General features: G+C 33.8%; 1 protein-coding gene across 16 annotated transcripts; it reads left to right on the top strand.

The window, feature by feature from the left end:
* LOC107646122 lies at window positions 7861-12313 on the top strand. Of its 16 annotated transcripts, none has more exons than XR_002348465.1 (10): window positions 7861-8017; window positions 8127-8378; window positions 8492-8606; window positions 9246-9317; window positions 9412-9483; window positions 9630-9701; window positions 10606-10769; window positions 11160-11267; window positions 11631-11709; window positions 12006-12313. XR_002348465.1 is itself a non-coding variant. In XM_021104210.1 (3 exons), exons 1-3 carry the CDS (start codon window positions 10620-10622, stop codon window positions 12240-12242), a joined length of 495 nt encoding a protein of 164 aa, XP_020959869.1. In that variant the 5' UTR covers window positions 10265-10619; the 3' UTR covers window positions 12243-12313. The 16 variants fall into 16 exon arrangements, 1 of the variants encoding a protein (XP_020959869.1); XR_002348464.1 differs by having other exon boundaries at window positions 10602-10769; XR_002348462.1 differs by adding an exon at window positions 9074-9140 and having other exon boundaries at window positions 9630-10769.

Raw genomic sequence — 13847 nt, 5'->3', positions numbered from 1 at the left:
AAAAATAGAAATTAATTCAATTATTATTGTTTAATTCACTTTTTTTAGGTAACAATTAACATTATTATAATTGTTGCTAATCTTCGTGTTAATAGTTAAATTCGTCCCTGAAAAATGACTCATTCTTTAAATTAATTCTCAAAAGATTTTTGTAGTCATATTAGTTCTTAAAAGATAAAATGTAAGTCAAATTAATCCTTCCATTAGTTAGATGATGACGTATCACATTAAGTACCACGTGGCATGATGACGTGGTAGGTTAACGCCACGTATTACAAGATATTTGGTTGACGTGTTAGGTCAGTGACACCTAGCATATCATGTATTAGTTAACATGTAAAAAGTTATTTATAATAAAAATAGTCCCTGAAAGTCCAGACGCAAGTCATTTTTATCCCTAAAATTTTAAAAATTAATCAAAGTTGATTATATATTTAAAAATTTAATATTTTAAATTTCACTAAATAATATAGTAGTTATTTTGAAATCTTTTAAATTTTTAAAATTATAATTTTTATTATTATTTAATTTATATGGTAGAACTCAATAATTAAAAAACCGAGGAGACATGCACCGGCAACCGAGGAGGGTGGCAGCAGCGGCAAGGGAGGAGTCGAAAGGGAGAGAGAACAAAGAAGAGGAGACATAAGAGAGAAGAGAATACGAGAGAGAGGAGGGTGGCAGTGGTGGCGACGGAGGAGGGTGGTAGTAGCAGTGGCGATAGAGGAGACGAGAGGGGAGAGAAGTGAGGAGAGAGAGAGAGAGAGAGAGAGGGGTTCGCAGAATAAGGGAGAAGTGTAACACCCTCACTATCAGAATGTCACGCTTCCAGCTGCACCACTCTGATAGCGAGAATTTTATGATGATTTTCATATATTTAATAATAAGATATTAGCCTTTAACTCGAAACTGTATCACTATTTTTTTTGAAAAACCGGAAACGCTTTTTATTTTAATCAAACATACATATATAACCCAATTCAAATCACAGTAACTTACAAATATACATACATACATATCATTACAATTCTTATCCCTCTCACAAATATAATAATAAAGGTGAGGAAAAACTATAACTGGATATACAATAATATAGAATACAATCAGATGCTCAAAAGAAGCTCCTTAAACTCTTCATCTGTCCCAAAAAGGAAAATCTGTAGGGGATGAGAACATCATCCTCGCGGGTTCTCAGTGAGGAGTTTTTAAGAATTGTCATAAGAGGATACGTATAAAGAAAACTAATTTCAATTGCAGTGATTATCGTTCGTCTTATGAATCTATTCAAACATAAACATATAAATAAATCCAAAAATCCAACCGCATATCTTAAATTTTATAAAGAGTTCCATTCTCGATGAATCACATAACATTCAACATATACCAAAGGATTAATCAATCCAAACTCACCAATCACGGCCTCCGGCCCAAACATAACAAATCACGGCCTCCGGCCCAACAAAAACATAATCTCGGTCTCTGGCCCAAAATATAAACAGTCACGGCCTCCGGCCAAAGCATAATCAAACCATCACTCCAACCACCATAGTCCGAACCAAACAGTCACAATCACAAGTAATAAAGTTCAAACACAATCAAGAGCAATTACAACAAGTATGGAAATTAGCAGTTATACAGAAATATTCACATAGGCAAACCAAATACAATATGCATACCCAAACAATATCACATAGATGCATATGATGCATGCTTGTCCTACTGACCATGAGCTCACGTATCAGTTAATTTTCAGAACCCGACACATCCAGTAGCTAACCCGAACATTGTCCTCTCTGCTATTTACTCGCTATATAAATAGTATAGCCTCACAGGGTGAGTGCCCTGTACACCTTGCAGAGTTAATATTCTGTATATCTCGCAGGGTTGAGAGCTCTGCACACCTTGCAGAGTTAAGTGCTCTGTACACCTCACAGGCAGAATAACATGTATTTCTCGCAGGGTGAGTGCCTTGTACACCTCGCAGGCATAATAACCTGTATCTTTTTCAAAACTCATTACTCCACGAGCGGGATAAAACCACCGTCCTCCGCATATCAATCCAAAACTCATTTCAATCCAACATAGTCAAATATAACCAAAATTAGAATTAATAATAAAGAATTGAATCGAAGAGAATCCTCAACCTTCTATCCAACTTTCCGGTGCAACCTCAAGCTTGTCCACCGCAACAAAAGAGGAAATCCTCAACCTCATCTTTAATTCAAATCAATTCAATAAAATTCGTTTTCACCAAATCAAAAGTCTCAAATTAACCTCGATAATCCAATCTACAATTCCGTTTGAAAATCCTCAAAAGCATAACTCTCAGATTTGAAGTAATTGCATAGAGCCCACTTTCAACTTCATTCTCAAGCTCAATAATTTTTCGAGATCTAAAAATCATCTTTCTTCACCAATCAAATTATTCAAATACTGTAAATTCACCAAAACTCCTTAAAAGATAATTCTTTAATCAAACTCAAAACATAAGTTTTTTCATATCAAATCAAACTCAAAACATAATTCCTTTCTAAAATAAATCAAACTTGAAACATAATTCTTTTCTTAATAAATCAAACTCAAAATAATATAATTCCTTTCTTAAATAAATAAAACTCAAAGCCTAATTAATTCTTTTCTTAATAAATCAAAATCAAATAATATAATTCTTAAATCTAAATCTTTCTAAAGAATCACTTCAAACAAAATCTCCAATTTTTATAAAAATTTCGACAGCATCTCTAAAATTCGGACTTTGTCATCGTTCAAGGGTCCTAACCAAACCAAACCAAATATCTCTCAATCATTCAAATCATGTCCAATAAACCATTATCACAACAACAATGCTCAACTCAAGAAAATCAACAAAATCTAGAATTCAATCAACCAATCTCATCAATCCCAATTTTAAATCAACTTCAATAGTATCAATCAATAATGTTCAAATATCAAACTGCTTCCAATTTCAAACATTTTCAATATCAATTCATTTTCAATAAATCATTTTCAATGTCGATTCATTTTTTATATGAAATCAACTCCAAAACAAAAAAAAACCACATTTCATAATATTCAATCGAATCAACTTTCCAAATCGTATTTTACCAACAACCGTGCGCCAACCCAAGAAATCAATAATTCAATCAAGCCAACAATTTCATTCATCCAAAGCAACTCAGTTCAATCCATAAGACTCACATAATCACCATTTTTTGCATCAATATCGATCTATAACAATTCTTGACAATAAAATAAGTTTAAGAGAAGCGCCCCTACCTTGATCGCGACTCAACTATGCGATAAAAACTACGTTTTCTCTCGGCCCACAACCGCGGCAACCGCAACCACAGCTCCAAACCACTTTTACAACAACCATAATGGTAAAATATAGAAAATATAGAAAATTAAACTATTAAACTTTATAATTTAAATATAGAAAATTATCCAATAATGGTAAAATTAGATAAAAATTCTAATTTAATTATCAAAACTTGATTTAATTAGCTTTAATAAAACAATTTCTAAAATTAAAGTATTTAATGAATAAATAAATTGAAATTAACTCATAATAATATTTTTCCAAAAGTTCTGGGTCTTACAAAAATAGCACCAAAACGGCACGTTTCATTGTTGAGTATTACCGTCAAATTTTTCTGCCATTCGACGGTAACTTTGGCACTATTAAATTGCTTATTCACGCCAAAACTCACTACTAGGAAATTACTTATTACAAACAGATCTATAGCAAATTTGGTCTTCATTACAGACAATTGTTTTGTTACAGGCGAATTTTGTCCATCAATAAAAACCTCATTGAAAGTTATTTACCAAAATATTTTTCCGTCAGTAATTTACCGACAAATCTTTTTCTGTTACTGACTGATTTTTCTTTGGTAATTGTCCCTTTTATTTCGCAAAAAATGCCAGACTTTCTGTTAGTAACTATTGTCAAACTTTTTATAGATTTTCTATCGGTAATTAGAGACTGGAAAAGCATTCACAACTCTGAATATAGATGGATTTTTCATCTATAAATCCGTTATTAGTAAGGTAAAACATAATTTTTTTTAGATTTTTTCATTGCAAAATAAATCTGATTTGATACAAAATAAATATAAATTTAATCAAGATAAATTTTAATCTAATTTTCATCTAACTTGTATTCGAACATTTATAGTATTTTAAATAATAAACAAGTTCATCGTATTATCAAACTATAAACAAGCAAGTCAACTCAAAACATAAATAAAGTGTATTGAAACACCAACTATAATCTTCAGTATATTATTCAACCATACTAAAAGTATCAGCTATTATCCTCAGTGTCATCATCTTAATTAAAACGCAACATTTTAATAATTTAAATATAGAAGGATTTTTTGTCGATAATTATTTTCCACGAAAAGACATTAATTTTTTCGATAGAAGTATGACAAATTCGATCTCTATTACATCAGTAAGTTCATGCTTATTCATTTTTCTTTGTTTCTGACGAAAATTTTCTCGCAAAATCTGTCTGTATTTTTGTAGGACAAAATATATTAGAAATATTCATCTGTAATAAGCAGTTTTCTAGTAATGATTACAGTAAAATTTTGGGACAGAATACCAAATTTAATGGTAATTTTTTTACCAAACAAAATATGATAACAATTCCATGCAAAATCTGATGATAATTAACGAATTTTTTGTAGTGTGTTCTCAACTTCTCATTCATTTCAAATGGTTATATTACAACCCTTTGTTTGCACCGGAAAATAATGAGCTTATTTTTTTTCAAATGAGATATCATAATATATATTTTCACACTACATGCAATATAATTTGTATAATTCTAACTGAATATCTAATGCCAACTTTCTTTCGTGTATGAAGTATAGGTAGCTTCACTATAAAAAATTACCAAATTAGCAACTGATTTTAGCGACCAAAAAAAGTGGTTGCTAATAGCGACCGATTTAGCTATCGATATAGAATTTCTAGGACTAGAAAAAAATCGGTTGCTAAAATTATATTCAGTGACTGATTTTAGTGACCAAAGAAATCGGTCACTAATAGTGACCAATTTAGCGACCAATAAGTTTGTTATACAAGTAATATAAAGTTGGTCGCTAAAATGATCGCTATTTTTTTAACTTAGCAACTGGATTGAGGAAGTAACGCTTGGGATTGTTGGTCACAAAATCGGTTGCTATTTTTTGATTTAGTGACCGATTTTGCGACCACTAGAAAAAGAAGCTAAAAGTGGTTGGTCGCTAACTTTGTCGCTAAGCCGGTGGTCGCTAAATCGGTTGATAATAGTTAAGGTAGCAATCGATTTAGCAACCAACTAGAAATACTGATTTAAAGTGATTGGTTACAAAATTGGTCACTATTTTTACTTAGCGACCAATTTTGCAACCGATAAAATAAGAGGGTGGAAAAATTTTGTCGCTAATTCGGTCACAAAGTCGTGGTCACTATATTAGTTGAAAATTTAATCCTTAGCGACCTAATTAGTAACCAGTAAAAAATACTGTTAAAACTAATCAGTCGCAAAATCGATCGCTAATTTAAATAAAATAAAATAATTATTGAATTATTCTACTATCACTAACCCTAATTCATCCACAACACCATTATCTTCTCACACAGTTACCGATGGAACCACCGCCGAAAGTACCTCTCCTCGCAGGGTCTTCGTCATCAACTGAGTTCGCTGCACCGCCGCCTTCATCTTTGAGATCTCGGTGCCGTCGTCGTTGTCTTCTGTGCCATCGCCGCCGTCGTCGTCGTCTTTAGCTCGCGGCGCCATCGCCTTCGTCTTATGGTATCTCGGTGCCATCACGGTTGTCTTCATCAATTTCTCAAGCATGTACTCTTCCCTAATCCAAATTCTGATCAATTTCATCTACTCTGTTAGGGCTTTTTCACCTATTTTGATCAATTTCATCTATTCTGAATAAATTGAACAATTGGAGATAATAGCTATAATATTATTCTACTCTCTTGCTCCTTGCTGGTACTGCTTCTTTGTTCTGCTCTCTCTTGTTTGTGGTTTTGCTCTCTCAGTTGGCGTTATGCCTCTTCTCTGCTCTCTCTGCCATCACTGTTCTAGGCAGGTACGTTCTAAAAAGCTCCTTAAAATTTATATTTGTTAAAGGTTAATTGTTAGTTTGATATATTTGTTAGTTGATTGTTCTGATGTTAAAAAACTTGATAATAAATGATACTTTAATATATCTATTTAAAGCTATTCAGAAAATTTGTCATTGAAGGCGCATGCATTTTCCTCCAACTAAATAACCTTATTATGTGCATATCAACATAAGCATTCAGAATTATTTTGGTAGTTAGAGCTAACAAAATGTCCTTGGTTCTTTTTATTTTGAATCAAAAGAAAGATGTGTAATTTCGGTTGCATCAGTTAATCAGTTAGGTATTCTTCGGTTATGCATTTTCATGCTTCTTGGAGTTGTAACTTCTTTCCTTATGTTGAGGGGATGAGCTGGTGTTATTCAAATATTGACTTAGAGAGCATGTACTTTTAGTACACACAGTAATGAGGTTGATGAACCCTTCTCCTTAAGGTACTCTAGTAGAATATGTGGCTCATTTCTCAGTTGTTTTGTCACAGCACCATCACAACGATAAGGGATTGGTCTTTGAAAATTGTTGAAAAGATTGATAGTACCGTATTCTGCTGCACCAAAAGTATGCAATGGTGGGGAACCTGTTGCTGGCTCCATGTATGTATAATGGTAAGGAATAGGATTACCCCATTGATCATGATGGAAACTGTTTTCATGGTTTGTTATTTTTGTTTCAGTCTTAATTATAATCTATCTTCAATATCTGGTTTGCTCTTATTATTTCAGAGGGTTTATGGTGAGGAACAGAAGAAGTGCAGTAATAAAATAGACCTGACATTGAAGCTGTCATCTTGTGGTGATGAGAAAGAAGAAGAGAGGAGGAGGAAGCTGAAGAGGTCGTTATCAGTGATCAAAGATGGCAGCATCACATAAATGTAGTATACATAAATATAAATTTGTTGTATTTGTGTGAATTTGTTTCTGCTTTCATTTTTACCAATACATATATGTAGTATACATAAGGGATAAGTACTTTTTTCATCTCCAACGTCTGGGGTCAAAATCAATTTCGTCCAAAACCTTTTTTCCTTATTAAAATCATCATCAGCGTTACAAAACGTTATAAAATTATCCTTTTGTCCATAAATAATATTTTTTGGACAATTTTGCCTTTTACAAAAATAAAAAAATATTAAAACTAATATTAAAAAACAAAAGAAACCCTCTCCATCCCTGGCGTATCTCTCACTCTCTTTCGGTCTTTCTCTTCTCTCCCTTTCCGTCACCCCACCACCACTGCCCCCACCTCCTTCTCCATCTTCTTCTCCCTCTCCATCACCACCTCTCTCTCTCTTCACCACCACTACCACCACCTCCACCACCATACCACTTACTACCTTTAACTTTAACACCAATCCTGCTAACTCTTCATCCATTAAAATCAACATCTGAATGGTTGAACAATATCACCCAATCGGTTGAACAAAATCAACACCCCCGCACCAACATCAATTAAATGCTCAAATTTGACGATTAAGACTTTAAATGAAGAACAGAAAATAGAAATTAACAAAATCATTTCACCTGAAGCCGAAACAATTGGGTATCCAATTACAAAACATAGCACGATGAATATGCTATTCACCACACTACAAAAAAACTGGTTTAAAACGGCATTTTTATTAGGGCGGTTCTTTTTAACTGCCATAATTCTCTTTATTTTCGGCGGTACATGTTATTGTCGTAACTTCCTTTTTGAATATGATAGTTTTTGTGATTTCGGCGGTTTCAAACCGCCTAAATATTCTTTTATTAATTAAAGAATTACCTCATTTGTGCAAACCTAGCTTAGCAAAGTAGAGTGCGCGAGAGTGAGTTTTCTCCTCCGGCGATGCCTCTTCAGAGTTCACAACTTCCATAGATGCGATCTGCGTTCTCACTTCTAGGTTTGTATACAAAATTCTCATTTCTCTTCTTTTTCTATGGAATGCGTAAATTACCTCTTCTCTCTCTCCCTCTCTCTCTTTCTCTGAGTAATGCGTCTTCTTCTCCAAGATTTTTAGATCTGTTGCGGCATGGAAGCCCGACGCAGAGGTTTTAGATCGAATGCTCCAGATGAAAGAGTGATTAGTGTTGCTGCGTATGAGAAAGTGTGAGTGATGTGAATGATGAACCCTAATCTTTTGTCGCCCTTCATCTTCCGCAGCTATCGTTCATCTCGTCGTTGTTTCTCATCCCCTCACGCCACCAAATTAGTTCTTCCAACATTTTTGACGGCCTCTTTGATTGGGAATTCATCGAGAAATGGTTCTACACTTTGATTTCTCTGCTTCTTTTCTTCCTTCTTAATACCTTTCATTGATTGTATTTATGCAGATTTTGATTTTTAATTTTGCAGTTTATCTCCTTTTGTTTTTCAGTAAATCGTTGATTAAACAATCAAGGAATCGGATCAATGTGATAAGGAGAAAGAGAAATTCAGCAAAGAAGTTTCTTAAGCGAGACAGCATTGATCTGCTTGCGAATCATTTCCAGGTTTCTTACAATAGAGTAATTGATTTATTTTTTCTGCTTTTGTTTCATGAAATTTAGAAAACCTGTATGCATAAACTAGCGGTTTTATTCTTTAATTGTAATTACTTTCGCATACAATTAGTAAACCACATTGTTTGACATATGAATTATTATAGTTGTTATTATACCGAGCTAGGACCAAATACAAAGTCTGAGTCTATTTTAATATTTTTAATCAATTTTTAGTATTGAAACTGTTCAAGCAAATTTGGCATGTTATCACATAAGGCTGTGCACCTGATTCAAGGCATAAACGAGAAAAAGGCAAAGTTTCTGATTCATAATGCTTAATTGCTCAGATAATTGTTGTTGATGGATTAATTTCTATATTTTGAAATATGAACTGGTTTCTAGTCTTCCACATAGTCCAGCTAAGAAAACCTATGTTACTGATTAAGAACTAAGAACACTATTCCATTTAATTGTAGCGAAAGAGAGAAAATCCTAATGAACCAGGTTCACCATCCCTTATTCAGAGCTGGACAAGTCTCTGCTGTGTGAATCTTTGATTTCTCTTGTGAAATTTGAACCTTACTTTTTTTTTCTAATTACACAATATCAATTGGTTTACCAAAGGAATGGTTCTTATAATTATGCCAGGGTGATCCATGGGAGTGGTATGAGTGGACCAATTGCTTCTGGAATTTCATTTCTGAAAAACCTTACTGACTTGTAAGCATGTTATTTTGAATTGTAGCCACCAATGCTTGAAAATTCAAAAGTACTTAGGTGTTGTGTTTCAACATGCTTAAAACATGCTTTGCAGGAGAATCAGCGACTTGAAAGGACCAGATTCTTATTTTCCACCACTTAGTAACTTGACAAACTTGCAAACATTGTGAGTTTAATGCTTACATCTTTTTTAGTTTTTCTTTTTATTTTTTATTTTATGAGTTAATAATGCCTAACTAATAAATTCTCTTAGCAATGGGAGAAAGCTAATAGCAATGCCATTTTGATCCTCAATTGTTGAATTGTTTCCAGAGTACTGAGAAGTTGCAATCTTATAGGATCGATTCCAGAATATTTTGGAAATGTAACTACTTTAAACTCATTGTAAGTGATGCTTTATTCTTTTCAATTTTTTTTTGTTGGCAATATGCTTCTAACTTGGAAGTTTCATGCACTGAATGTATTTTTTTGACAAATTTTTGCTGTTTAACTTTGATAAAAAAAATATAATAACGTTCAGAAGAATGACATGAGGTTTGGGGACAAGTGATCTTCACAAAAGCAAAAACAGATAAATTAAAAGCATATTTTTTAATTAATTTTGCCTTTTTTAATTAAAAGCAAAAATAGATAATATGTATGAAGGCTATGCTATAGACTGGAGTCTTCTTGTTCCTGGAGCCGGAAGGCTTGTATCTGGTAATATTTGGTTATTTCTTTTTCTCTATATTTAGCTACATTTTATAAACATGGAATATTGACAATACTCCATTTATTGGGCATACTGCTAGTGTTGAAGATCTGCAAGTTATATTGGGGTTTATGAGACCTCTTAACTATCAAATAGCATATAGTTTATAGATGATGATTGAGCATATATGTGAATGCTTTTTTGGATCTATATAGTCTTTTTGTAATTATATACTGCTTTGTATAATTTTTTCAAGAATTCCATCAGAGCAAAATCTTCCAAGTAAAATGAAGGTATTTAACTATTTATATTTGTAATTATATACTTCTGTAATTGGTATTTTGTGGGAAGTATGAAGGGTTATCGGATTATTTCCAAGACCCTTTATTAACTTAGCTTTCTATTTTCTGCCATTGACTTGAGTTGTCAATTCTTCATATTAAATTGGCATGTGTGATGAGTGTGAATGCTAATTCATATTAAAATCCACACACATATGACATTATATTGGGAATATTGGGGATTTATCAAGCTTCAAGTAACCTTTGCTCCAAGCTATTCTTCTTCTTTCACACAAATCCATCTCTTTTAAGACAGAATTCAATTCAAGAATGGCAGTTACACATGTTGATCTCGAACCAAACACAGGGAAGACATGTTTGATGAGCAGCAAAACTGGTGTATTCCTCGTACTTGTCACAATCCTATTGGGACTCTCCTCCTTCACTCTCTACCTCATAGCAGAAGCCACACGTTCTCAGGTACATAATAATCATATATATTAATCACTTAAATCTCTTAATTAATATATAATTAATGATATGGCAGGTGACATGGATGAACACAAGAAAACAGAATGTGTATACAGAATTTAGTAAACCAAAGCTAGGACTATTCAGTTTACAATTTAGTAATAGTTCCTTTTGTTTAATAAATTGAATGCAGAATTTAGTAAACCAAAGCTAGGACTATTCAGTTTACAATTTGAATGCAGAATCTCAAGGATAGCTTTGATTTTAGATGAAGTGTACTCACTCTGCTGCAGCAGAAAACATCTCTTCTTCCTTTTGATTTTCCTTTTCTGCACTTATACTTTTATGTGGTCAAATTATAAAATTTTCCTTTTCTGCACTTGTACTTTTATGTGGTAGGATCATGGGATTGGATTCATCACTCATTTATGGTGGACTTTAGTACCTTGCGGCCAGTTCTACTACTACTACTTTCTGCACTGTCAAAAAATATTAAAGAATAAAATTGTAAGTTTTATTTATTTTTATATTTAATTATTTATGTATTTTTTTCAAATGAATTATTATGTCTGAAACATTTTTGCATTTGTAACCTGGACAAGTTTCCAAGTAAGTGCACAGTAGGTAGTCTTTGGTTTTTTACTTATTATAATAAGATGTTAGAGTGAGAGAGAAACGGTTTAAGTGTTGAATTGTGAATAAAATAATTTTATTTTTTTAATCCCTTTCCAATAAGAATAACTCAGGAGACACAAGTAGTTATTACTAGTTTAGTTATAAGAGTTAATAAGAATAAATGATTGATAGCGTACAAATTTAATTTTGTTGTATTTGTAAGAATAACTGAGGAAGAAGTAAGAGCTGTTGCAGCTTGTGCAGGGGAGGAAGTATTGATTAGAACTCGTTTTCTAGAGATGAATGCTCCTAGGGACAGTTCATCTGTCAACAAGTGAGTTTGTGTTAGTTAATCTCTATTTAATATGCATGTTTATGATGATTTGTTTTGTTGTAAAAATGCTTGGGAGATTGTAACTTTAGCAAATGTTGCTCAAGATATTTTTGCTTATTTTATTCAATTTTCAAGTGCCCTGATCTTATTTATAATGTTTTTCTTTTAGAATTTTATTAAATTAGCCTTGTTATGTGTAACAATGCTCTGGGTGCTTGATTGTCACCATTATTGGCTTCTTTTCAGGTATTACAACCTTGCTCATGCCAATTTCCTTTTCTGTTACATTTTTGCAGGAGGTTTGTGCTATGAAGTTTAATGTCCTTGTGACTACTTATGAGTTCATCATGTATGATCGATCAAAGCTTTCAAAATTCGATTGGAAATATATCATAATTGATGAAGCACAGAGAATGAAGGATAGGGATTCAGTCCTGGCCCGTGATCTTGATAGGAAAACTCCCAATGTAATAGAACTAACAATATTTCTTAGTTTGATACTTTGTATAGGAGTTATTATTTTTTATTTGTAATACTAAAATATCATATATTATGTTTAATACTGAGTTATATAATATTTTGTCTATGGATTATGATTTTGTTATTGTGAAATTTTAATAAAAAAATTATTTATTTAGCAAGATAAAAATAATAGTAAAAACTGTATTTTTAAAAGATAAAAAAATATCATTTTTATCCGGTAAAAATGGCAGTTAAAAAATGCCATTTTAAACGAAAGGGATGCCATTAAACCCTGGTAAAAACGGCGTTTAGAAATGCCATTTTAAACGAAAAGGATGCCATTAAATACAGGTAAAAACGGCGGTTATAAACGCCATTTTTAACAAGAAGGATGCCATTAAACCCAGGTAAAAACGGCGGTTACAAACGCCATTTTAAACGAGGAGGATGCCATTAAACCCAGGTAAAAATGGCGGTTACAAACCGCCATTTTAACCGCCAAAAAACCGCCGTATTATCCACTGGTTATTACGGCGGTTTTCAGAAAACCGCCGTAATAACCAGAATGGCGCCCAGAATTTCGGCGTTTCTTGGAGGCGCCATTTTCGGCAATAATGGTGGTTGTAACCGCCGTAATTACCTTAAAAAACCGCCATTTTAACCCCTTTTTTTTGTAGTGCCATGGTTAGTTCTAGACCAGATGGTTGGCTATCAAGTGATAATCCCGAACCAAATGCATTCTGGTAAGTCATGCCAACAGTGTATAATATCGGCCCAAGGCATACTAAACTGCCGAATGCAAGGAACATGGTCCATGTGCTTGCCAATGCAAAAACCATAGACAAATCTTCCTACCATTATTGGGGAAAACGCTTGTGAACATTCTAACTACACAACTATCTTGATATACCACTAATTATGTACTAGCTACAAGCAGTCGATAGAAACACATCACATCACACACAACCCAAACTTTCTCAGAGACACAATGAGCCAAAAAGTGGAAATCACCAACTCTATATGGGGGTGGGGGAAATTACCTCTGCATCAGCATATGCTGATTGCCTCCTGATGCTGAATCGAGGATACTTGATAACCGATTTTGAATGGTACCATCTCAGCTTTAACTATTTCCAAGATTGATTTCAATTAAGGAACAGAGAAACAAAACCCCCACAAAATCAGCACAAAAAACAATTTAAAACAATTTTAACTATTGATTTCACGGAGGGCTTTGGCTCCTCTTTCTAACGATTCGGGGTCGAAGCCGGACTTGTTAGGTTCATCGGGGGGAGGCGGCTCCGTCTTAGAATCGGAAGCAGGGTTGGACGGCGAAGGCGAATTGGAAGGTGAAGAAGAGAAGAACGGGAAGCAAAAAGAAGAATCGGCGTTGGCGGCTCGATCGGAAAGCGAGGACATGGAAGCCACCGCGGCTGCCACCGCGGCGCAAGTGGTTAACCTAGACGCTGCCATGGCTTCAGAATGGATCTTGAGGATCTTGGATCTTGGTGACGGTGGAGCTGTTGGTGGCGCGGGAATGGTTGGGCCATCGTGAGAACAAGGCGGCGGTGGAGTTGTTGACGGCATGGGAGTGGTTGGGCCATCTTGAGAACAAGGCGGTTGCAGAAATAAGGAGAGAGAGAGAGAGAGAGAGAGAGAGAGAGAGAGGTGAGACA

Source organism: Arachis ipaensis, chromosome B06, assembly GCF_000816755.2.
Source record: "Arachis ipaensis cultivar K30076 chromosome B06, Araip1.1, whole genome shotgun sequence".
NCBI lineage: Eukaryota > Viridiplantae > Streptophyta > Magnoliopsida > Fabales > Fabaceae > Arachis > Arachis ipaensis.
Note: the sequence above shows the minus strand (reverse complement) of the source record. Positions and strands in the feature narration are given on the sequence as shown.